Source organism: Fringilla coelebs, assembly GCF_963513975.1.
Source record: "Fringilla coelebs genome assembly, chromosome: 2".
NCBI lineage: Eukaryota > Metazoa > Chordata > Aves > Passeriformes > Fringillidae > Fringilla > Fringilla coelebs.
The window spans coordinates 103,920,708-103,943,870 of record NC_140029.1 but is presented as its reverse complement, the minus strand read 5'-3'; the positions used below and the strand labels follow the sequence as shown (position 1 = coordinate 103,943,870).

General features: G+C 34.5%; 1 protein-coding gene across 2 annotated transcripts in view; it reads left to right on the top strand.

Moving 5' to 3' along the window:
- The window catches only part of NCAM2 (neural cell adhesion molecule 2), a gene marked incomplete at both ends in the record, with an annotated part of 264,672 nt that overhangs the window by 155,074 nt on the left and 86,435 nt on the right, over nucleotides 1-23,163 (top strand). For both annotated transcript variants that reach the window (XM_084226908.1, XM_084226909.1), the window contains 2 exons: nucleotides 6,903-7,048; nucleotides 22,771-22,921. In XM_084226908.1, the coding sequence (XP_084083034.1) occupies nucleotides 6,903-7,048; nucleotides 22,771-22,921 (297 nt within the window). The remainder of the gene's footprint in view (nucleotides 1-6,902; nucleotides 7,049-22,770; nucleotides 22,922-23,163) is intronic.

The window sequence follows — 23,163 nt, the reverse complement described above, 5'->3', positions numbered from 1 at the left end:
GTGTCTCCCACATCTCTGTCCTAAGAGATTATAGCTAATTTGTAATGGATTTTAATGTCTCCTACAATAAACTTCACTTTTATCTCTTTCACACAGATTGTATACAATCATATATACAGCCAACAAGTACTTTTTTTTTTCCCATTAAATGTGTTAAAGAATTGTCAGTCTGAAAATGGCAAGGCAGATGGCTGGTTATTATAGCTAAATAGTACACAAACAACTTGTTTATGTTAAATTGACCTATTAAATTACATTTTTCTCTCTCACTTCATTAACTTATAAGTCTGCTATCTTTAATTTTAATTTGCAATGCAAACTCCTCGGGGCAACGACTACTGTTTCTACACCACGGCTCTGGCAGTGTTAAAACTCATAATAAGAGTAATATAACCATAATGTAATAAAAATAATAGTAACATTATAGAATTCACTGCCTAAACTTTCTAGAACACAGGACTTTTGAATGGACATGCTCAGTTCAGTGTCGTGTAATTGCTACATATTTAGTTTCCATGCATGACCTAGATTCTTTAATTTAACTTTTGGGTGTTTTTCAGTATCAAGGCTAAAAACCTTTTTATTCTGATGTAAAATGCTTACTCTGACAGTTTTTCTGCAGCTCTGATATATGTGTGGAAACCTGTAGGCACATACCCTGCCTTGCCCAGTTCATCTGTATCAGTGCTTTGTTCTAAAAAGAGAGAAAAAACCCTGTTTCTCTCAGTCTTTGTTGATATGATTTGATTATCTCTGTCCTCCTCTTATCTGCTATAGCTTTTTTTTTGTATCATTAGCAATTACTACCTAAAAGATCTTATCTATTAATGCTTAGAACTTGTGCTAACGTTTTTAATCCAAATTCATTTATGTTTACTGCTGAACAGCTTGAAACCATAGGTATTCATCCTTCCATTCTTTAAAAATGTTCTCTGTATTTGTTTCTATTTGATAGCAATCACTTTCACTCATGCTGTTCCACTTTATATTTTCATTTTTTTTTTCTTCAGTAGTAACTATCCATATTTATAAATTTGTGTGTTTAGATACATCTAAATTATCATTTTTAATTATGAAATACCACATATTTACATCTATGGACAACTCAAGAAAAATTCCAAAAATAACATAGGAAGAAGCAATTGATTTAATACCAGTCAATAAATTCAATACATTGAAGCTTCCTACATCTTACTTTCTCCAGAGTAAACATTCATTTCTTCATCATTCTTTCTCCAAAGTGATGGCAGTAGTCTTCATTTATGTTAGAATAAAAAATATAATCAGACTAAATGAAAGAAAATTAGCTTTAATTAAAGACATATTTGTGCTTAATATGAATAGTGTTTATATTCCCAGGGTTTTCATTTTGTTTGCTCTAGTTGCTTATTTCTACTTCTTTATCACTCAAATACGTGGTTATACAATTTGATGATAATTAGCATTGAGGTTTTCAACAAGTATTCTCTTTTCTGTACTTAGGTCACAGAAAGCCACATCTATATGTTTAATAATTTATTTTCCTAGAAAGAAAAAATATTATTTCTTTAATCAGAATCCATAAAAATAAAAATTTTAATGGAGGTCTAACATAAGTTAATATAAAGTTCTCTATGATTCAGGTGTTTTACCTCCATAATCAGTAAGAGGGCCGTCTGAGTTATATTTTATTGTAAAAGTGTTTCATTGGCATTTCAGTGGGTTCTGACAAATGACTTCATGAAAATCAAATGAGGGGATACCTCCAAAAGCATTACAAAAGACACTTTGTACTTAATGCATAGTTTAAACACATGCTATTTTTATTTTCTAGATGCCTTCGTAATTGTAAACTGAGTGTTGTTTAGTGGAAAAGTTTTTTCAGTTTTCTACATTCAAAGTGTATTTTTTATTGATTATTGAGAAACTATATTTTGTTATTAATATATTTTTTGTTATCTGACAGAGAGGAGGAAATATGATGGACCTCTCCTATCTTATCCTTCTTGTTTTTATTTCAAATGCTGAAATTCAAAACCTTTATGTTAATTTAGTCCTTCAAAATCCATTCATCTTGGAACCAAAAAGGCTGTCTTGTGCTTCTGACATTGGGGTGACAAGTTGTCTAAATTTTCCCCTTATTTTCAGCCTTAATGCTGCATTTCTTTTTATAGTGCCTGGAGCATACCTTAATAATTTTCTTTTGGGCTTAATAAGTAAATTTATATGTGTTTTAATATGCTTTTTGTGATTTGTTTTGTTTGTCGTGAGATGCTATTCAATACATGCATGGAAGCTTTTCATTTAAATTCGCTGATACCTCTAGAAGGAGAATGCCATGGATCTGTGCATGGAGCTATTTGTGCCTGCTCCTTTCAAATATCATAAAGTTCACCGACTGCAGCTTCTCAAAGCACAGCTCAACACTTACAGATGTAATGTTAGTGATTCCTTGTGAAGGCTGACCTGGAACAGAGACTAGGCAGGAGTTATAGAATAAAGTAGGTATTTATTAAAAGGCTTCAATGGATTCACCTTGGGCAGGACAAGAGCCCAGCCAGGGCTGCACCCCAGATGGACCCAAAATGGTCACAAATGGATGACCAGTCACGAGGTCACTCGCTTTTATAAGTTCTGGTGCATTCTCATATTGGAGTTATTTGTCCAATTACAGCTTTACCCCATGGAGTCCCATCCTTGTTTTTCTCTCTTCAGTCCACTGTTGTTTATGCTCTCGAGCCTGAAATTTGGATCATTTGTCCTTGGTCCCCAGCTAGGGAAGGAATTGTTTTGTCTCCCTGCTCTGTGAAGAGCTTACTGTCCCCTAATAGGAAGCTCAAAACTAGACACCAAAGCAGCACAGAATCTAAAAAATATAAAAGCTAAAACCTGAGGCATCATAAGAAGTTTATGCATTTTCTGCATTCCTTTTTTCCTCCTTATTACTTCATCACTTTTTTTGAATACTTCTATTTTTTAAAATAAAAAATATCCAATCTGTAAAGATGGTGATGACAGTTTTCCCAGAAGACAAGTTTTAAACCCTTCTGAGTGTGAAGCAGGAATAGCATTTTAACATGTTTCAATAATACCATCCAAAAGAGAGAGACAGTTCATGGTGTGCTAAGTCAGGTCAGCATTTCATACTGCTATGTGTGTGAATCCTTATCATATAAGGAATCAAATTTCTGAAACCTCTTTTATAGATATTTCCATGCTGGCTCTAGTTTGTTTACTAAGTTCAAATTGTGCCAGGAGTTTCTGGGAGGATGGGGTTGCAGTTTTGCCACCTGACTCAAACGTGTCTGTGCAGGAGGACTGCAGGGAGGGAGGATTCCTCCTGGGATATATTAATCAAGTGATTCATCAGGCAGCCATACAGGCCTCTCACCAATACAAGCAAGTTTGTATCAATATCAAACTGTTGAAAGTCTTTTGGTGAAACATAAGCAGGGCTATCTCAAGCTTTATATATGCGTTACTTTCCAGGTTTGATGAAATTCTTTGTTAAAGGGATGGGTAGAAGCCTGTGAATTCAATAAATTGTGTGCCTTTTCCAAGAAACTGGTTGTAAGAAAAGCCTCAGACTGCTATCCATGTTCATCATAAGCTTTTGGGGGAGGCTGTATGCACACAGCAATGAGACAAATCCAGAATAGTCCAAGAAAGAAATCTGAGAGAAACTTGTTTACTGAGGAAATGTTAGGAAACTTAAAACCCACCTTTCTGGCTCAGAAAACAAACTTTGCAATCAGTAAATGTTGTTTCTTTATTCGGCATCATCACTCTGTTCATATTTAACAATGCATGTCTAGTAATAATAATTCCTTTCCTTAAATAATTTTAATGAAGTTTAGCTCCTTTCTATATTCATGAATTCTTTCATTTAAGCCAGGTCATTTAGCTTACAAATGTTTCAACTACATCACAACATCTATATTCCCCTATTTTTGTCTGAAGAAAGCAGCAAAACCCTGACTGGCTTCCTGAATTTGCATTCCAAGGCTCTATATTTTTATTTGCTTCATAATTTCTAGAATACAAAAAGAAAATACCAACTCAGTTTGAGAATGACCTTATCAATTTAGAAAGAACAGTTAGAAAATTGGAGGCAGGAAGGTGGGGGAACTGGCTGTTCCAGTATTTCTGTTAATACTAGTTTTGGCATTTTCATATAGTTTTATTTACATGTACACAAATGTATTTTAATATTTTCCAATGTCCAAAATGTCATTGAAAAGTATTCAAACAGTGTAAAAACTTCCAGTCAATAGTAAGTTATGACTTGTGACCTACAAAAATGAATTAATTAAATAATATCTCCCATATGAGCTCTCTTCTTCCAAGTAATAACTGTCAGCTAGAAATATTTGATGATTAATCAGTGCTTATTCCTTTAAATGTCAGGTACTCTTGTCTAAAATGTCAAGCTAAAACTTTTTGTCTTGAAGTGATCCATTTGAAGAAGGTCTTAAAGGAATTCAGAATAAGTCTAAGGTTAAGAATTATTTTTGTGTTTTGAAACATGCATCATCTTGGGCAAATTACATTGTTTGTCATGTTGTCCATCTGGGGAACTCATTTTGATGGAAGTAATTATAACTTTTGAGATTTTTTTGGCATGAAATACTATGTATGATCCCTCTAAAAAAAAAAAAAAAAGCTTTATGTCTGTTATAGCTCGTTTCTTTTTTCCGGGAAGGATGATAGATCAAAGTAATGAAAGAATAGAACAATTTATTTTGTAGCCAGGTGAGATGGCTATAGAAATAGAGCACTTGAGGGCCAAGGTGAAATACTTCATGGGCATTTGAATGATCCTGAAAGTGAGAGTAATAATTAAAGTTATTTGCGGGTTTAACATAATTATCTTTTGTCTCTAATTCTGGTGGGTTTTTAGGTCTTTCCACTGACCTTCCTTTTTGTACCAGAGAGGAGTTTTGAATTTTCTTGGCCAAATTGGTATCCTAATGTAATGATTTGCTTGCTACCTTCTACTGCATGCAATAAATCTGCATCCAGTTGACATTTCAAGAATTCCTGATCACTCAGGGTGTTTTCTTTCATCACATGATCTCATTCACCATAGATTATATATTAATAAAGCAGGATATTAGTTCAGTTCTTTCTTAGGTAAAATGCTACTTGTTTCTCATCTCTATGCAGTAAACACACAATAGTTTATTCATAATAGCCAAGGGTGAACAGACAGCAAAGAAGCAACAGAAGGAATATGGAGAAAAGGAATGAGAAGTGAGACCAAGAATTGTGTGGAGGGAATGGATAAAAAAGTAGGTGATGTGCCTACAGATAGCAATTTTGAACCTGCTTTTCTTATTCTTCTTGGTGATGCTGAATGCACCAAGAATGTATTGACTTATCACTGAGGAGTCATAAAATGAAACAGGAGACTGGACATAAGGGAAGCAGCCCTCACCAGGACAGCCAGGCACTGCAGTAGGCTGAGGAGAGGATGTCTGCTCTCTGTTCATGGCATGTTTGGAAATAGTGCTTGACAAATCCCCGAGCAGTCTGACCTGAACAGGGTCTGTTGATGCTGTGTTGAGGAGGGGGTTGGTCAAGAAGCTCTCCTGGTGCCCATTCCAACCTGAAGGAGCATCTTTCCCATTTTGATCCATGAACATAAGGCAATATTGCTGTTCTCCATAGCACACACTTTAGTAACCCCATTAGAAGACAGATTACATCTCTTTGTTTTCTGTTTCATAAGGAATACAATACAGTCATTCTTCCTCAAAAGTGAAGCTCAGAGAAACTGCTTGGGAAATACATTCCTTTAACAAATGTACTTAAAGCTGATGAAGTTCATCTTAAGAGCTGCCCAGTTTTGATTAAGTCTTGTAAATTTTTTGATTAAGTCATGTAAATTTTATTCACTGCTTTTGGGTGTAAACATCTTGAATCATATTCTTGTTACAGGATTACATGTTGGGTTTTTCAGGGGGATGAGTGTTTTCTTCAATGTATAAGGAGAATAGGTTCAGAAAAACCTATTAATCATTATATATGAGGTAATATATAGGACAAGAAAAAATTAATGAAGAAACTTGAATGTCATGGAAGAGAGTAATGTTCTATCCACAGTTCTAATACAGACTTATTGTACAGATAAATCTCAATGTAAAAGTATTCACATGTAACCAGAAATTGTATTGGATGTATAAATAATACAGAATAGATTGAAAGATGTAGCTGATATGTAATTGAGTCTATAAAGTGGAATGATTTGAAGAAAGCAAACAATATCTGGACTTTTTAAAATGTATCTTACCACCAGTTTACTTGGTAAGTAAGGATGAACACCTCTGTAACAGGGGACTCTCCATAATGTTAATACTAGTGAATTGTGTTTGTTGCTGGGGGATTTTGTTAAACTCTGTAATTCATGTAGGCCAGTGAAGCATTGCTAAAGATCAAAGTCAAAGAATGCTAATAATTCATATTTTTTTCTGAATTATGTGCATTTGAAGACAAACACCAGTTATTATAGAATCAAAGAATGCCTGAGATAGGAAAGCACCTCTGGAGACCATCCAGTCCAGAGTGAGATATCTTGGGACAAATCTAGCTGGGTTTTGGTTATCTCCAGGGAGGGATACTTCACAGCTCCTGGGCAGCTTGTTCCTAAGGGGAAAAAAGAACATAAACACAGCCATCGATCCATCCCATTCTACCCCACCAAGGAAGTAGGATGTCCAGCTCATGGGGCATACAGAAATGGTTGCTGTGCAACTTGAGGTCAGGAAAGGTAATTTCTTTTATAGATAATAGCATTAAAACTTTAGTTAATCCAAAAAACATAATTAAGAATATGTTTGACAAAAAAAAAGATGGTTTTAAAGATAGATTTTGATATTGCATTATTTGTGCAGGATCAGTAATGCAATTTGTATTTTTAACAGTGCAGCCTCAAATAATACAACTCAAAAATGAAACCACATTTGAGTATGGGAAAGCAACCCTCATCTGTGAAGCAGAAGGAGAACCTGTTCCAGAGATTACTTGGAAAAGGGCCATTGATGGAATGACTTTCTCTGAAGGCGACAAGGTAAATCTACCTCTAATATATAAAATACCTAAAATGCATTGTCTGCCTAATCTTATTCTTTTAAGCAGAAAGTTAATTTAGAGACAGATTAATTCTAGATTCCTCTGGAATTACAAGGAATTGCTATTTTCTAAGGCACTAAGAGAGAAATGGAAATTTTAAAATAAAATTAAAAAAAAGAAAAAAGCAATCAAATTCTGAAAGGCAATTAATCTTTGTATCTTAAATTGTCATACATAATCCCTACTAATGGTTTCAATTTCATCTTGATTATAATGGCTACACATAGCCCTTCTTCAAAATATTTGGATTCTGTCCAGTAATCCTCAAAATACAGTGGAGCTTAAAGATTTTTTAAATGTAAAAAATCTGAATACTACATAGTTCTTTGTTTCCCCCTTCCCCTTTTTTCTTCCAATTTTTTCCTGTCATTGAAGACAAGCTTAGCCTATTTTCCCATTTTGTCTCCCCATTTTAATATTTTATTACAAAAGTTGAGTAGAGAAAGACTGCTGTATGACAGTGGAGAAAGTCAGTTAGTGTGGGAAAAGGAGCTGTAATTAGGTGGAATGGTGAAATGAAAAGGGAATGGTGCAATGAAATTCCTGACCATGCTTATAGTAAGCTGTGTTTCTATGGAGTTCTTCTTCTTTTTCCCTTTTTAATAATTATTTATGTATTTGAGCGAGTATTTTCTTCTTGATTTCCTGACATAGACTACAGAATTTCTCTGTAGTGGTTGAAGTAAGAGATGACATCTTTCTGGGTAACTAATTCATAATTTTTACTCTAGCTAATTTTGTAGTAAAGTACTTTCTTCTTGCAGATTCATAGCTGTTGCTCAAAAAACATACACAGGTGAAAACCTAGACAGCAATCATGGCATGAATGTAATTAGATACTTAGTAAGTCTCTTAGTTCATAAGGAATTGCTGCATGTTAAGGAATTATGTACTTTCATTTATTGTGTTCTAAAGGATAAGGTCTGGTCTAGTCTCTGACTTGACCTTTCCTGGAATTAAGGCAGTTTATGTGAGGCTCTGTCTACCATTTTCGTGTTCTATGATTTCCAGTTTGGAGCAATATAGCAGTATTTATATATTATTTTTTCTAATAGTTTTGCATTAAGACAAAGCAGTTTCTCTCTTCTTTAAATATTTTCAGTTAAAGGTCATCTTTCTGACTTGCAAAGACTATGCTTTGTTCAAAGGTTACAATTGTTAGCCACTCACTTATGTTTGAAATGTTCCCAAAATAACTTTCAATAAAGGATATTGAAAATGAGAGAAAATAGCAGAAAAAGCTATAAATGTTGGTGCAGTTGAAACCTGAAATTTATCCAGTGGTGTGGTATAAGACAGTCTTATATTCTTAATTCCAGCTGCAGGTGGTTAAACTCACGTGTTGCTGGAATATTCTCTGAAATGTGGTTGAACTCAGTAATAGTGATAACCAAATTAAAATCTATATTCACTTCCTGCTGCTGTGCTGACAGACTCTATGTGGAAGATAAAAAGAATGAGAATAAATACAGTTATGTGCTTTCCTTTGTTCTTGCCAAAGAAAGAACTCTGTGTTTGCTCATGGGAGAGTTTTTTCTGAATCTTGAATAAATGTTCTGAAATACTGAATATGTCCTTGACCTATAAAATATGCTGCTATATTTGCCCCACGGTCCTCCTGGTCTGGGTTGCCAAAAGCCTGGCTTGTGCTTTCCTACCAAATTAGGTGAATAGGGAACAAAACTGGCAGTGATTAAATTATTGAACAGTTGTTAAATAATACAGAAGTGCTTTGCACACAGAAAGAGAAGGAAAAGGTGAATTGAAGAAATCGAGGTAGAGCAACATAGAACATAGTCTTAAATTGAAAATATTACTTGTATGTGATAACTTTTAAAATAATATTCCATCATGCAACAACATAAATGATGCATAAACATTAAAATTATTTTCTTTATTCAAGGGATTCATATTTTGAATTTTTGGGTCAGTTTTTTCTTGATATCTTATTCATAATTTCTGTTGAATTAAGAGTATCTTTAGGGGATGATTTTTTCCACAGAGGATGGAAAAACTGTTCAAGCAATAATATGAACACAATGATCACTAAAAGAATACATAAAGTGCTGTTCTTATTTTTGTAATTTTACTTTTATGAACTTTAGCATGTAGCTCCTCAATCGTACGGTTCTTATTTTAGTAAAATATAAACGTACCTCATGTGGATTAGGAAGAGTGTTAAATGTGAGATCATTCTGAGCCTGCATGGATTCAAAATGTTTTCTATCCAATGATAGATCTTATAACTGGGACATACTTTCCTGAGTTTTGAATTTATTGTGTCCAAAAGAATGGAAAATACGTACCAAAGTCATAGATCAAAGAAGTAACCCAGCTGGGCTTAAGGAGGATAATATTAATGAGTATGAGCTCTATAATTATCTCTTTGGAAAATACAGCTTTGATAAAGGATTTTCAGTACCTCAGAAGTGTGTATTTGAAAGTTGAAGCCAAGTGAGTTCAAACCAGAAGCAAAGAAGCCTTTTCCTGTGTCCTTTTATCATTTAGCTCTTAGAACAATCTACCACACAGTGTGTGGTCTCTCTTTCATTAAGAATTTGAAATAAAGGGGTCTTTCCCTTTCCTCTGACTTCTCTTGAAAGTGAAATGAAAAGTTTTCCAGGAGGACACATTAGATGACCTCTGTAATCCTTCTGTGACTGCACAGCCCATAAACACATGGGGGGGTGGGTGAGGTTGAATAAATGGATGGCAGTGCCTGCTGGAAGGTGTTTGTCTCACTGCTAGAGGTGTAAAAATGGAAAAGGAGGCTTAGTGCAAGGCCACAGCTTCGTCTGCTGTTTCAGTGTCAAGCTAAAGCTCTCTGCTTGGTGCGTGTACTCTGCCTGTGTCCTTCCAGCCCCCCACTCCCCAGCACTGCCTGTCCTTGCGCTGATGTGCCAACCTGGCCGTGCCCCTTCCAGCTGGGATTTCAAATGGCACATTCCCACAGACCACTGTGCATCCAGCAGGCCTGGCCCTTTTCCCAGTAAAAAGAGGAGGCAGGAGAAGAGCTGCTTTTTTTAGAGCAGGAGGAAAGCTAGTGATTGGATTCAATTTGGCATAATCAGTTATGAAATGGATTTTGGGCATGCACACGCATCTCTGTACACATCCCTGAAGGGCAGCACATCCTGATTGCTGATACAAAATTGTCACTGATTCCTGTGTGAACTGCAGAAGTGTGAGGACAGAGTTTAGTGCCCCACTTTCATAGCGTCTAATTCTAGCAGAAATATGAATGCTGATCAACGTTATTTGTAATTAGCATTTCAAGCCCTGTTTTGGAATACAAATCACAATAACAGATGGGGCTTGATATGAGACAGTGGCTCCACTGTATGCAGCATGTGTCCAAAGAGGCATATGCTGCATACCCTGAGGAATTTATGATCTAAACACATAAAATGAATGAAAGGAGCCAATACAGAGAGGTCCCAGTTGAAACTTATGTGTTGGATTTAGGGTAGGATTTTATACTCTACTTTTTCTATACCATGTACTCTATTTCATACAGATTCACTGAATGTCTATTAAATACCTAATACTATTCTCCTTGGACCACCAAGGAAAACTCAGCCTGTGATTTTTAATTTTGTAGTGAACACTGCAGAAATAGGTTGAATTCTGCTTTATTCCATTGCAATAATAACCTGGTTCTCCCTGTGACATTGTTTCTAAATATTGCAGAGTTCAGGCTAATAATTAATTTATTTTCCAAGTTTGAATTCACTTTGTGTTGCATGCAAATCATAAATATTTGTAGAATGGAGCTTGTAGAGTTTTTAATAATTTCCATGATCAGGCAATAGACAAAGGTAAAGTCTATTTTTTCCCAAGCCTGTTAACTTCACTTCAGCTATTACAAATGTTAATAAAAATAATCTGATTTTTTTTTTTTTACTCCCTGTTGATGTTGGTTTTCCCTGCACAAAAAGAAGCAGTCTTACAGTGTCAGTGAAATATGTTGTCCTTCTTTTTGAAATGTGAGCCCTATTAAATTCTTGCTCATCAAGGATCACGTCTTTATTTGAAATGAATCACAGAAAACAGAGATGTATCTAGGATATTTTAATTGATTCCAGGATTATTTTTTTTTTCCTGAGCTATCCAAATCCTGCTCTTTGTGAATAATTCTTCTTTGAATAGCTGGGAAATATACAAGGCCAATCTCTTTGCTGTATTGGAGAAAATTGTTATAACCTCTTTCACCTACATATTGTGGTAAAACAGGTTAAAACCGAGGGAAAAGCTCACAATATCATGTGAATGTTTTTGTTGTTGCAATATTGGCACAGGCCTGCATTCCAGAACAATTTTTGTAGCCAGTCACAATTGTGTTTGATGATGCAATTGAAACACTCTGAAGCAATTAAATTGAGATCAAAGTTCTCTTCTCTTTTCTTTTTAAGCTCCAAATGAATTTTAGTGGGCTTCACATATTAAGATTATGAAGTTAGAGAGCAAGGATATTGTGACTGGGAGGAGGTAAATAAATAAACTTGACCAAGAGGGTCACTTTTATATTAGATAATTAATGCTGTTGAGATTTATAGAGGCTTGTACCCTGTGACATAAGCAAATAAAAGGCCATATATGAGCACTGAATAGTAGAATTTTAGGAGCCATCTGATCCATGGAAATCTGAATACTTTTTGGTGTTCCTATCTCTAGTTTTGGGAGGCGACAGCATTTGAGCAAGAATATTGATTTTGCAGGAGTAGGATTGTATTCAGTTAGAAAGAAAGAGAAACTTTCCTGTGTGACCTGAGGAAATAGGAAAACTGTGAGCCAATGTGGAAATTTTCAAGTTCTCAAGTAGCTGAATCAGTTGTCTGAGCTTCACACAGACCTTTAGGTTACAGTATCTGCAGTGATGTGTAAACCAAGCAAAAAGTTTAGCTAGCAATTATTTTGAGAGATTGATTGTATTGATAACTCAGTACTAAATATTAGCCACACGACCAGAGGGCCCTTCAGATTTGTTCCTCTTTTGGGATAGAAGGTAAATTACCTGTTATTCAGAGTCAGCCCAAGTGCCTCTACATACACAGAGACAGAGGTGTTCATGTTGTGTGCATGGCTGTCTGTACTGGTATTACACCAGCTCAGCATTCTCTCATTGCTGTACATTTTTCCTTTCAGTAAAACTTTATGGTCACTTTCTGCTGGGAAAGAATTAAGTAAGCAGAAACAAAGTTTTTGATTATTTAAAGGAGACAAAAGGGCAAGAAATTGTAAAATTTATTAACTCTTCTGTATTAAAAGCTTAAAAAACCTAGGGAAAGACATTGATTTAATGTGAATAATATAAGCAGTTATTTAACCTTAAATTAAGTCCAAATTTGTTATCTGTTCTGTAAATGGATGGATGCTCTTTTTTACACCTAATTTATATTTAAAATTTTTAAACTGTTTTCTATTTAATCCATTTGCTTCTGTACTACCTAGGTACCAAATAGATATTTTTTTGATATTTTCTGTAAGTTGCAGTACTACATGTCCTGGCTGAAATAAAGCTCTAAAGGCTTGGAAATGGCATTTATTTCCCATGCAATTCTAGTTTTTGCCATTTAGTTATCAGTGATGATACTAGGTCTGTTACACTAATGAAGAATGAAATTATTAGGGAACTTTTCATGGACTTAGATTTTCTACAATACCAGCACAACTTAGATTAGAATATTCACTCATTTCTTCTGCAACACAAACTGTTGTTTTATGAGCATTTATCAGCCTCAGTATCACTTGTGTTATTTGCTAATGGTTTAAGAAGTTCCAAATAGCTGTAGCCTGTCTGGTGAAATACAGAATATACACCTGATGAGTCTCTAGCTAATGCATCCATGCTTTAGAGACTAGAGTCAGCTGGAGCCATTATTCCCTGATATCCTACAGGACCTTCTCAAGACACTTAAGAAGTGTTGCATTTTCTACATTCTGCTTACATTGAGATCAAGCCTAATCAGTGGCAAAATCAGAAGTGCAACGCTGGCAAAAATGTGTTTTATGCTATTAAAAAGGCCTGCAGTTCTCCTGGCCTGAAAGGCTGAGTACCTGTATATATTAGGAGGATTTAGGTCTTCAGAACTTTTGGCAAAGCCAGGATGAAAGCAAAGGCCTGTATTCAATTTTTCAATCCCTTGTTTGTTTCTTTTATCTAAGCTCTGTGTAATAATTAGTTCTTGATAATTTATTGATGTTCTTAGTATGCTTATTAAAAAAATATATATTTTCCTGTCACATTCTCATTATGCAATCTCTCCATGTGTATCTACTCATAAAGTATTTTTCCTACTAATTCCAGTTCCTGGATTTCAAAGATAGTGAAATTATGACGCTTTAACAGGACAATGATGATTTATCAGTGAATGTCTTGCTAGTTAGGAGGCTATGAAACTTCATCTAAACTATAATGCAAAAGTATAATTTCTGTGCACTGGGAAAAGTAAAGGCTGTTTGCACCACCCCTTTACTGGCAGCTTATAAAATTCAGCAAACCATATTTCTTAGGACTGCATAAGTGGGAAATAGGTCTGAGTTTTGATGGTGAAAAGAACTCCCATCTATGCATGGAGTCAACCTGCATTATTAAAAATTCTAAGTGTTGCATAAATAAAGTTATTAGCAATAAATTTTTTTTTTTCCTTTCTATAAATTCCTGCTTGTGCAAATGAAGTTTTAACATTTGTGGCAAAATTCAATTAATTAATAGCATGTACCAATCTTTACTGCAAGATGATCATCTAACATGCTTGAGTATGTCCTATAGGTATCCTATACATAACAATAAATTCCTCAGGGTTACATAACTTGGTTAAAGGGCTGTTTCTGACACTTTTTTACTCAGTCCTCCTTCTCCTTTTCTTCCTCACACAGAAAATGGTTACTTTCCTCCAGGTCCCAGTCTTCCCTCCCACTTACCTGCATACCAGAGAATTCTAGAGCTGTGACTAATATTTCAGCTGTCATTAATTTATCCACATGTTCTCTTTAGTTAATGTGTTAGTACAGATATTTTTCTTCAATGATGCAGTAATACATAACTTCTGATAATTTAATAATATATTCCATTTCCTAATGTGTCCAGCTGAGTCAGGAATCCTGCAAGCTGACTGAAAAGAAGAAATAGACAGGCTTAAAAGTTTTTTTTCTCCATGAGACTTTCCCCAGGAGAATAACATATGGGTTGCAATCTCTGCTTCCCAACTTATTTCAAACTCTAGTAGCACATTTTTCTGTAATAGTAAATCTCTAATTTAACTGACATATCCAGCATAAGCTTTTATTTATATCCATATTTATGAATATAGACATGTAAATAGAGAAACTGAGAACTGTATTCAGGACATCAATTAAATAAAATTATTTGAAAACATATGCCCTTTCAGTTATGTCCAGGTTACATCACATTCTCCATTTGCTTGCTACTGCAGTAATTTCCTTTTGTTTCTTCAGCTGAAAAAAGCTCTCCAGAATTACCAGCGTTTGTGAGCAAAGACTTTGTGATCTGTGAGGTTAGGATCTGTCCTGCTGACAATTCCCTTCACCTTGTGACTCAGGCTGTGCCTCTTTCTGGCCTTCCATGACTTTCCTTCTCCTAAGGGAGCCTTGTTGCCAACATATGCCCCTGCAGGTCTCTGTCACAGCCCACTTTCCAGACAGACTTCTTACCTGCTCTCTAGCCAAAATCATTTTAGTAAAATATACATCAACTTTATGGTAAACTGGGAGGGATCTCAAGCTGCTACTGAACAACCCAGAAACTCAAATAATTATTTGGTTTTGGTTTACCTTATTTTTTTCTCCTTTCTTTTTCTACATACCCTCACTACATCAGTTATCCCTGCAACTAAAGCTAGACTGTGTTAAAGTTTGAATAAGAATTCTGTGAAAATGAAATGAATGTTTATACACATGAATTAAGCTCTGTTTGAAATTCTTGTAGCCGTAGTAGTAATTTTAAAGGTTGTCATATATTACAGCAAATTTTCATGGGCAGGAGGGGTATACAGCCTGTATATATCTAAGAATTTGTTATCAGTCCAAGTAATGTCAGTTTAAACAAAATAAACCAAGCAATTATTCTTTGTTCAGTTATAATGACTTGAACATTTTAATTCTAATTATCTAAGTAATACAGGGGGGAAAATAACAGTATAGCAAAAATTGTAATACAAAATTTTCCTAGTTTTCCTTTCCTTGTTTTAATCACCCAGACAAAAGAGGCAGGCTGACAGCTGGCAGTGCTTGTTTTTCTTTAAAGAGGAAAAAAAAAGAAAAAAAGAAAGTAGAAAAGGATTGACAATTCATCACCCTGCCTTGGGTCAGCTTCAAGTTGTTTTTCTCCATTTTGTAATGCAGTAAGTTGACATGATTTGTCTTCATGTGTGCCCAGCCCACAGATTTTTTTTTTTTTTCTTTCCTTTTTAAATTTTCCCCATGCTTTCACTTGCTGGTCACTAAAATTACAGAACAACCACCTTCAGTCCTAAGTTACAGTAATATTTGATTGTCTAAACTAAGATAGAATTGTATAGTAAAATCGTTATTTTTAGTGGCTGTTTTCTGTGAGGTCTGTATTGAATAAGAACATTGTACTTAAAGGTCTTCTTCCTGAGAATCTTGCTGGCCTGAATCCCTTTGAGTCACCTGTTTTAATGGCGTCATAGCAGTGTTGGATTAGATTCAGATCAGCAAAATTCTTAGGAATGAAGCCATGAAATACTGTATTTATGAGTGAAACAGGATTTCTAATTACAAAGTGCTTATGCAATTATTGGAGTTGTAGTATTTCTGTTATATATATAAACACTCATTTGTGGTTACTGTTGTCATTTATCATGGGCAACACTAAAGCTTGTTCTACTGTACAAGTTTATTTGATATGATGCTAATATTTTTGCCATTAAAAATCATCAACCATTTCTTTCTTGTGATCTGCATCATTAAGGTTTGTGATTTACGTCTAGGATTTGCATCTTTAGCAGAAGTAATCTTGAATGGATGCTCATCATTTTTCTCTCTTAAATATTTTTCTTACATATTCATTGTTGAGTAAAAACCAATGAAGGAAAGAAGTTCAGTTTTCCATTTCATGTCTTAGTATGAGTTTGGTTTCAGGATTTCATGTGTCATCTCTTTGCATAATGACTAAACTTTGAAAGAAATGCCAGCATGAATCAATGAAATATCAGTTAATAATTTCAGAAAGTTGTACGAAGCATTCAAGAACACATTTTTTTCCTGAGACTGTACATGCAGCTAACAACCTGCATAGAACCTACTGCCATTTACAATCTGAAATCTATAAAAGTAACTGGTGTGTCTGCAGCTGAACAGAAAATCAAAACAACAGTATTTTTTCTTCAACATTAGGTTTTCTTGTGACTTCCCTGGTGCTACACTATAGATCTACAACCAATAGGTGCTTCAATAATTTCTTCTTTGTGGAAAAGCATATTCCTAGAAATTCAGGAATTTGCAGCATGCTGACATGTATAATTAACAAGCTGAAGTTTTAAAATATCACAAGGTCTCCTATAAAAATCACTGAAGTCCAAGACACTGCTGTAGCATTATTCTGATTCACTGGACATTAAGGCATATGCACATAGCAATACTCTGGAATTTTCTGCTGTCTCCAACAGGTGCATGGATAGAATACATTTACCTGAAGAGAATGGGGAATATTGTGAATATACCATCCATAACCCAGAAGGGAGCTTCCATCAGCTTCTACACGATGATGGCTGTTGTGACTAACAGCCCTTTCTCTCATCATCCAAGGTAGATTTTCAGACTAGGAATTGCTGGTCACGTACTTTTAATAGACTTCTGGAATTTTATCATCATCTAGTATCAGCGTGTCAGGTTGCAGAAGCTCTTATCTTTCATGCTGCTTCAGAAAACATTTTCATGGGCAATTAAGATCTGCTTAAATCTCACCTATAAGAAGCATCAGCCTGAAGTATATGATCTCAAGTTGCCTCTCATGTGGATGCGAAAACAACCTGAAATCAGCAAAATTCCTAAAAAATTGTTATTTGTGAAATTCCAAAGATAATTCTGTTCATCAATATTTGTTTTATCCTCGAAAATTCAGTAATGTGTACTGGAAACATAGCCAAGACAAAACAATCCGTTGGAAAATTTTAACAATTTGATCCAAAGAAGGAAGAACAATGATTTTTTCCATTTTCAACCGTGTACATCTGAAACAGATCCTTTGCTGGAAATTTAAAACACCTGCAGATTTTACTCAAGTTACATGTTCTTACAGTCACTGTATTTTAGTACATTGCTCCATGTTTTGCAAAAGAAAAGCACAGTCTCAATTCTAAGACACTATCTCTTCATCTTTTTTGTGGTTAATATATACAGCACACCTCCAAAATAGTACTAAAATACACAAGGAGTCAGAAATTGGTAAATTTGACAGGCAAAACTGACCTGTAGCATTTTAACTATGAACAGTGATGGCACTTTGCTCGTGAATAAGCTTTAAACATTTAAATAAAACCAAATAAAGATATTTCAACTTGTCTAGATTTTAAAGGAAGGGATTGTTTTGCTTGCAGTCTTGCACTTGGACTTCGGGGGTTGAAGGAGTACTTTGACAGCCAAGTGGTAAACTCAAGGAGGGAAGCCAGCTGCTCTCACCATTCAAGCATATTACTAAAACCCAGCTACAAATGAGTCACCGATTTCTGCAAGTGTTCTTACCTTCCATTCTTGTTTTCAGCCAACTCAAAATGCAAGTTTTGGCAGCCCTACAACTTCACTTCAAACAACAAAATTTCTGAGCACTGTGACCAGCGAACTCTCTCCTCCTGAAAAAATAAACTGATTTTACTGAAATGGCAGTGGAATTTTGCAGATTCAAAACTCCATGGTTCCTGAATAATTTGTTCTGTTCCAGAAGCTATCCTTGTCTCCATGTGGATGTTGTTGTCTCATCACATTGCCATCCACTCTGCAAGTGGAATCCTTGAAATTCAGAGTTATCATTGTTCTGCTACTGCCTTGGGAGCTCTGGTTCTTCTTGTTGAGGCAGAGCATAGACCAGCCAGGTCAGCATCAGCTGGTCAGGCCTTTGGGAATGTTTACATGTGGAACTACAAATTATGCAAGACATGAAAGAAGCATGAGCATGACAGAAGAAGTCAAGGAGTAGAATAACATGTATAGTATGACATGAATTTTATCAAAACCATGAATATATATGTACTTTTACAGAACCTGCAACATTAATTTCAAACTATGCAACACTTCTCATTTTTAAATTAGCATTAGAGTAATTTGTGTTTAACTACATATTATAAGTAAAAATATTACAAGTGCAGAAAATCTTCACCTTTTTTTTTCCCAAGAAGATATTTTTTATGTGGTGGTATTTTGGGTAGTTTTACTTGCAGACCTGTACAGAAGAGTTTCCTTTAACGATGGCAGAGAATTAGATTGCTATCAGTATTCAAAAGTAAAGGGCTTTCTTGCTTCCTTATTTAGGGAATGTGCTTTTCATGGGGATAAAATCCCAAAGTGACTTTACCTAAGTAAAACCTAAGTTAAAAGTCTCTGCTGAAGATTTTTTGTTTGCATCTTAGTTTTATGCTGGTGATTAAGATATGGGAGAAGAAGAAACCCCACCACCAAAACCTCAAACCCCCCCTTTTTATTTATGATTTTTATAAAATTCTCCAATGAACATTAACCATGAAAAATATTTATTTCTTAGATTTTATTATGAATTCTAAAATGCAAATTGAAAATGTAACTTCTGAAGACTTCATCATTTTTCCAATGTCTAAGAGAGTAAAGGTCTGTTAACATAATTTTTGTTTCCAAAGAATATGTGAATCTGTATGGTACTGTCTTAATTTCAAGTTTTTGAGACCTCAGGGTTTGTTCATTCTCCATGGTGGGAGGAAATACTGAGTAATTCAGTGAATGAGCACAAATCATGAGTGATGGCCCACAGAGACTATTCTGATTGTCTAGGAGTTTGTTCTGTCACTTTTATGCTCTTTATCATTATTAAGCAATAAAATAAAATACAGATTCTACATCTCTCATGCTGTAACATTTGAAAAAACAAAACAAAACAAAAAAGTCCCAATTTAGTGGGATATCCATCATTATTTCAGGCAGGCTTCAGCTACTGACATTGTTAATTTATAGAGATTATATCTGTATTTTGGTTTTGGCCCACTGGCAGCTCCAAAGCTTTCTTCCTGGTAGGGATTTCTCCTAAGGATTACTGGGCAGGTGTAGTGCTCCCATACCTGTGTCTCTTTCTCTTCATTTTTTTGTGTTATGGTTCCATAGTGCTAATGTGTGTTCTCCGTAATTAGTGCAGGAGAGAAATTAACCCAGAAAGGTGTTACCAATGGTTACAAAGCTCTGCTTTGTCAGTTTATCCTGGTTTTAATGATGTCCTTTACAATAACAAGAAAATATAAATAGTGTATCTTCAGTTTTTGCTCCAGGTAACACTGAATATTTGATTTTTGTCCCAGTTTCTTCGTTGCACTTTTTCATACCCAACTGCACTGTTATGTGCTTTTTTTGTGTCATCCTTTAAACATGTCCTTGAATCATTTACCCAGATCTCTCTTGTCTGATTTATACCAGAAAGAAATATGATAGAGCCCCACCAGTGTTTTTGAAGTCCTTGTGAAACTTCACCATACTAACTAGCATTTTGATTTGCATGTGGTAATCTCCCTCATATTCTGTGAATCCTTTCACAGATAGAGACACCTGTATCAAAACATTTCCTTTCATTTATTTATTTCTTTAATTAGTTGTTTCTTTGTTTGTAATGGAATTTTCTTGGTCTGTGTTTACACTCTTGTTTTCTTTCAGGCGTTGCTTTCTTCAGCAATGCCAACCTATAAGTATGTTTTTAATCAGGTATTGCAGTATCTTTGTAAAAGAAATAAATGATGGATTTGTACACCAATCCATCTGCAAAATAGACTCAGGGAACAGGACTTTTTAAACTGTTTGTTAAAAAGCCACATTATAATATTCATTATAATCAATGAAGCAGAACACATTTTAGAAATTTTGCTTGATTTAGTATGCAATTTTAACACATGAACCTAAAAAAAAGTAGAAATTATCTTTAGTTAATGCATATTTTTATTATGATTCTAGAGAAATTTTCTTGCTTTCCATTGTTTTATTTGTTTTATGGGCTTTGAACCTAGTAAATCTCTCTTACAATGTTTCTTACCATATATTTGATTGCATAAGAATAAATGATATATGAAAATCTCCTGTTATTCAGAGTATTTATTAGCTATTATTGAGAGTAGTTATTAGTATTTATAGCTTGGGTTTTGTCCTACCTATAAATCTAGGATATATTTCATCATCTACATTTGAAATAAGAGAATGTGAGAACATAGGAAAATTATACTGAGTAAAGTCAAAATTTTTTTCAATCACTATTAGTAAATAATTAAATAAACTAAAAGGAGATTGAGAAATTACTGTGAAACCTATTTAATTTAAGTATCTCTGTGCTTATTTTCATTACTATTTTCTTGCATTACATATGTAGTACTCATATATGTGCTTAGGGATATATGGAATTACCTATAGTGAAATATGCATTAGCAAACTAAAGAATTTGGGATTAGTATTGAAATAATGAATCACTAATAAAGTATTTACTATTTTATCCATGATTCATTGTCACAGGTTGTTTCACCATTTTAAATGTAAGTTCTCAAGGAAATATTTTTCATCAAGGAAAAATCAGAAATTAGATTTCTGAAGTATATGTACATTTTAGGTAGGAATAATGTAGTTTGACCATGGTATTACATGCTTAATATTTAAATAAAGAAGAAAATACTTATAACTGGTATTAACTATCTCACAGAATGTACCTGCTTTACATATATAAACAATAGATATAATGCTATATCAATAGGCATTTATATATGTTTTACACTTATATAAAAGCTTATTTATATAGCACTGTCTCAGAAATTAGAAAACATTTTTTTAAAAGAAATTGCACTTTAATTTGCCAATGAATTCCTTCCAAAAGCCGTGATGTTCACTACTGTAACATGTTTACTAGCAACATGATAACTTTTATTTCCCTTTTTTGAGCATATTGTGGAAAAGGAATTTTCAGTATTAAAGTTGATAGCTAAGTGGTCTAAGTTGCTAATTTCTAGCAAATTAAACCCAGTTCAAAGAGGTTTATTTTGGCTCCTGGGTTAGAATTCAAGAACGTTAATTTATATACCTATGATGAGTCATTTTCACAGGAAACAGAATTCAGTCTGCTGGGATTCTTTCGTAGGATTGGGATACTTTTCTTTCTTTAGTAATCATGAGAAACAGCATGCTTCATTTGACTGCTTTACATCAAATATTTTAAGGTCTAAATTGTGACATATTTCCTTTATTAAGTCAAAGAACAGTTGTAATGAGTTAAAAGCTCAACCACTTAAACATCACCTGCCACTTGGTAAGTATTGAGTGTAACATGCAGTAAACTATAGAATTGAACACAAAAATCTGCTTCAAGTGTAACGTCATGCACTGAAATAATTACTGGGTTTTCATCCCTTTTCCACCACACAATAATGAAGGTAGGTTAACATCAGTGTTTTAAATCATGTTTGGAGCTTTTTTCCCTTAAACAAAATAGTGAGAGATTGCAAAGTACAACAAATTTCCCAAAGGTTGCCCAGAGAAGCTGAGGCTGTTCCATCACTGGAAATGTTTAAGATCTGGTTGGATGGGGCTCTGGGCAAACTGATCTAGTGGAAGGTGAAGTGGAAGGGGGGATGGAATGAGATGAGCTTTAAGGTCCTTTCCAGCCCAAAATGTTGTATGATGCTTTAAGTAAAGAGCAGAAGAAAATAACTTCTTTTTCTCAGGCATAATATTTCATGAAGTTTGAAGCATCAAGAAGAGGATTTTTTCTTTGTTTTGTTTAGTTTTACCTAATATTTGTATACCCATTAAATTAAAAAAAAAATGTGGGGAGGGATGGGGAGGGGCAAGAAGAGTCATTATGGATGAGTATTTTTTTATAAATTTATGTTCTAGAAAATTGAAAGGCAGTGTTCATTTTTTCATGCCTTTTCCATGTAATGAAAAGGAACTGAAATCCAGAAATTCTAAATTGCATTTATGGTTCAAATTTTTTTAACAGTTTTGAGATTCTGGGTTTTGCTCATTGTCTGAGGCATTAGTTCTGTTCAGTTTCACAGCTGCAGTTGTGAGGACCAGAGATAATGCTGTGTGTAATCTAAGATGTAGTGTTGCATCTATGCATTTTTCCTAACAGCATCATATGATCATGAGTGAGATCATAAAGAAGTTCTGAGTATGTAGTTCACTGTTGCTGTTATAATTTGATAAGTTTTGTGGTTTCCCTTGACAATGTTCCTTTAAGCATGTACTTATTTCTTTTATTATACTGCCTAGAAAGAGAACATGTTTTTCTATATTTTTTTTAATTTATTTGGACAATTTACAAGTTGCTTAGCTGTCAGTAAGAACTTCACCACAGGTGAAGAGATGCTTTCAGTCATTCTGATCAGTAGTGTTTAATATATAAATTCTACATTTATATACATATATAAACATATAAAACCTTCTTTTTTCCTGAATCAATGTAAACAGAGCCCAGATGGCCGTATAGAAGTCAAAGGGCAGCATGGGAAGTCGTCACTGCATATTAAAGATGTGAAGTTGTCAGATTCAGGGAGATATGACTGTGAAGCGGCAAGTAGAATTGGTGGGCACCAAAAGAGCATGTACCTTGATATTGAATGTAAGTTCTAATATTTTGTTTTCTCTTTTAAATCTGTTTTAAAAGGAAAAAAAAAAAAAAGTACATTCTTAATGGAAGGTCATTTTTTTTGGTGGTAATTCATGATTAAACTTGCATAAATGAAGAAAGCATGTCCTGTAGCTCATTCCTCTGTGGAAGAATTCTGTCTTTTCTGAAGTCAACGAGACTCTTGCTGGTGTGTTGGTGACTTCTGCAGGACAGGATTTCTTCTGAAATCATAT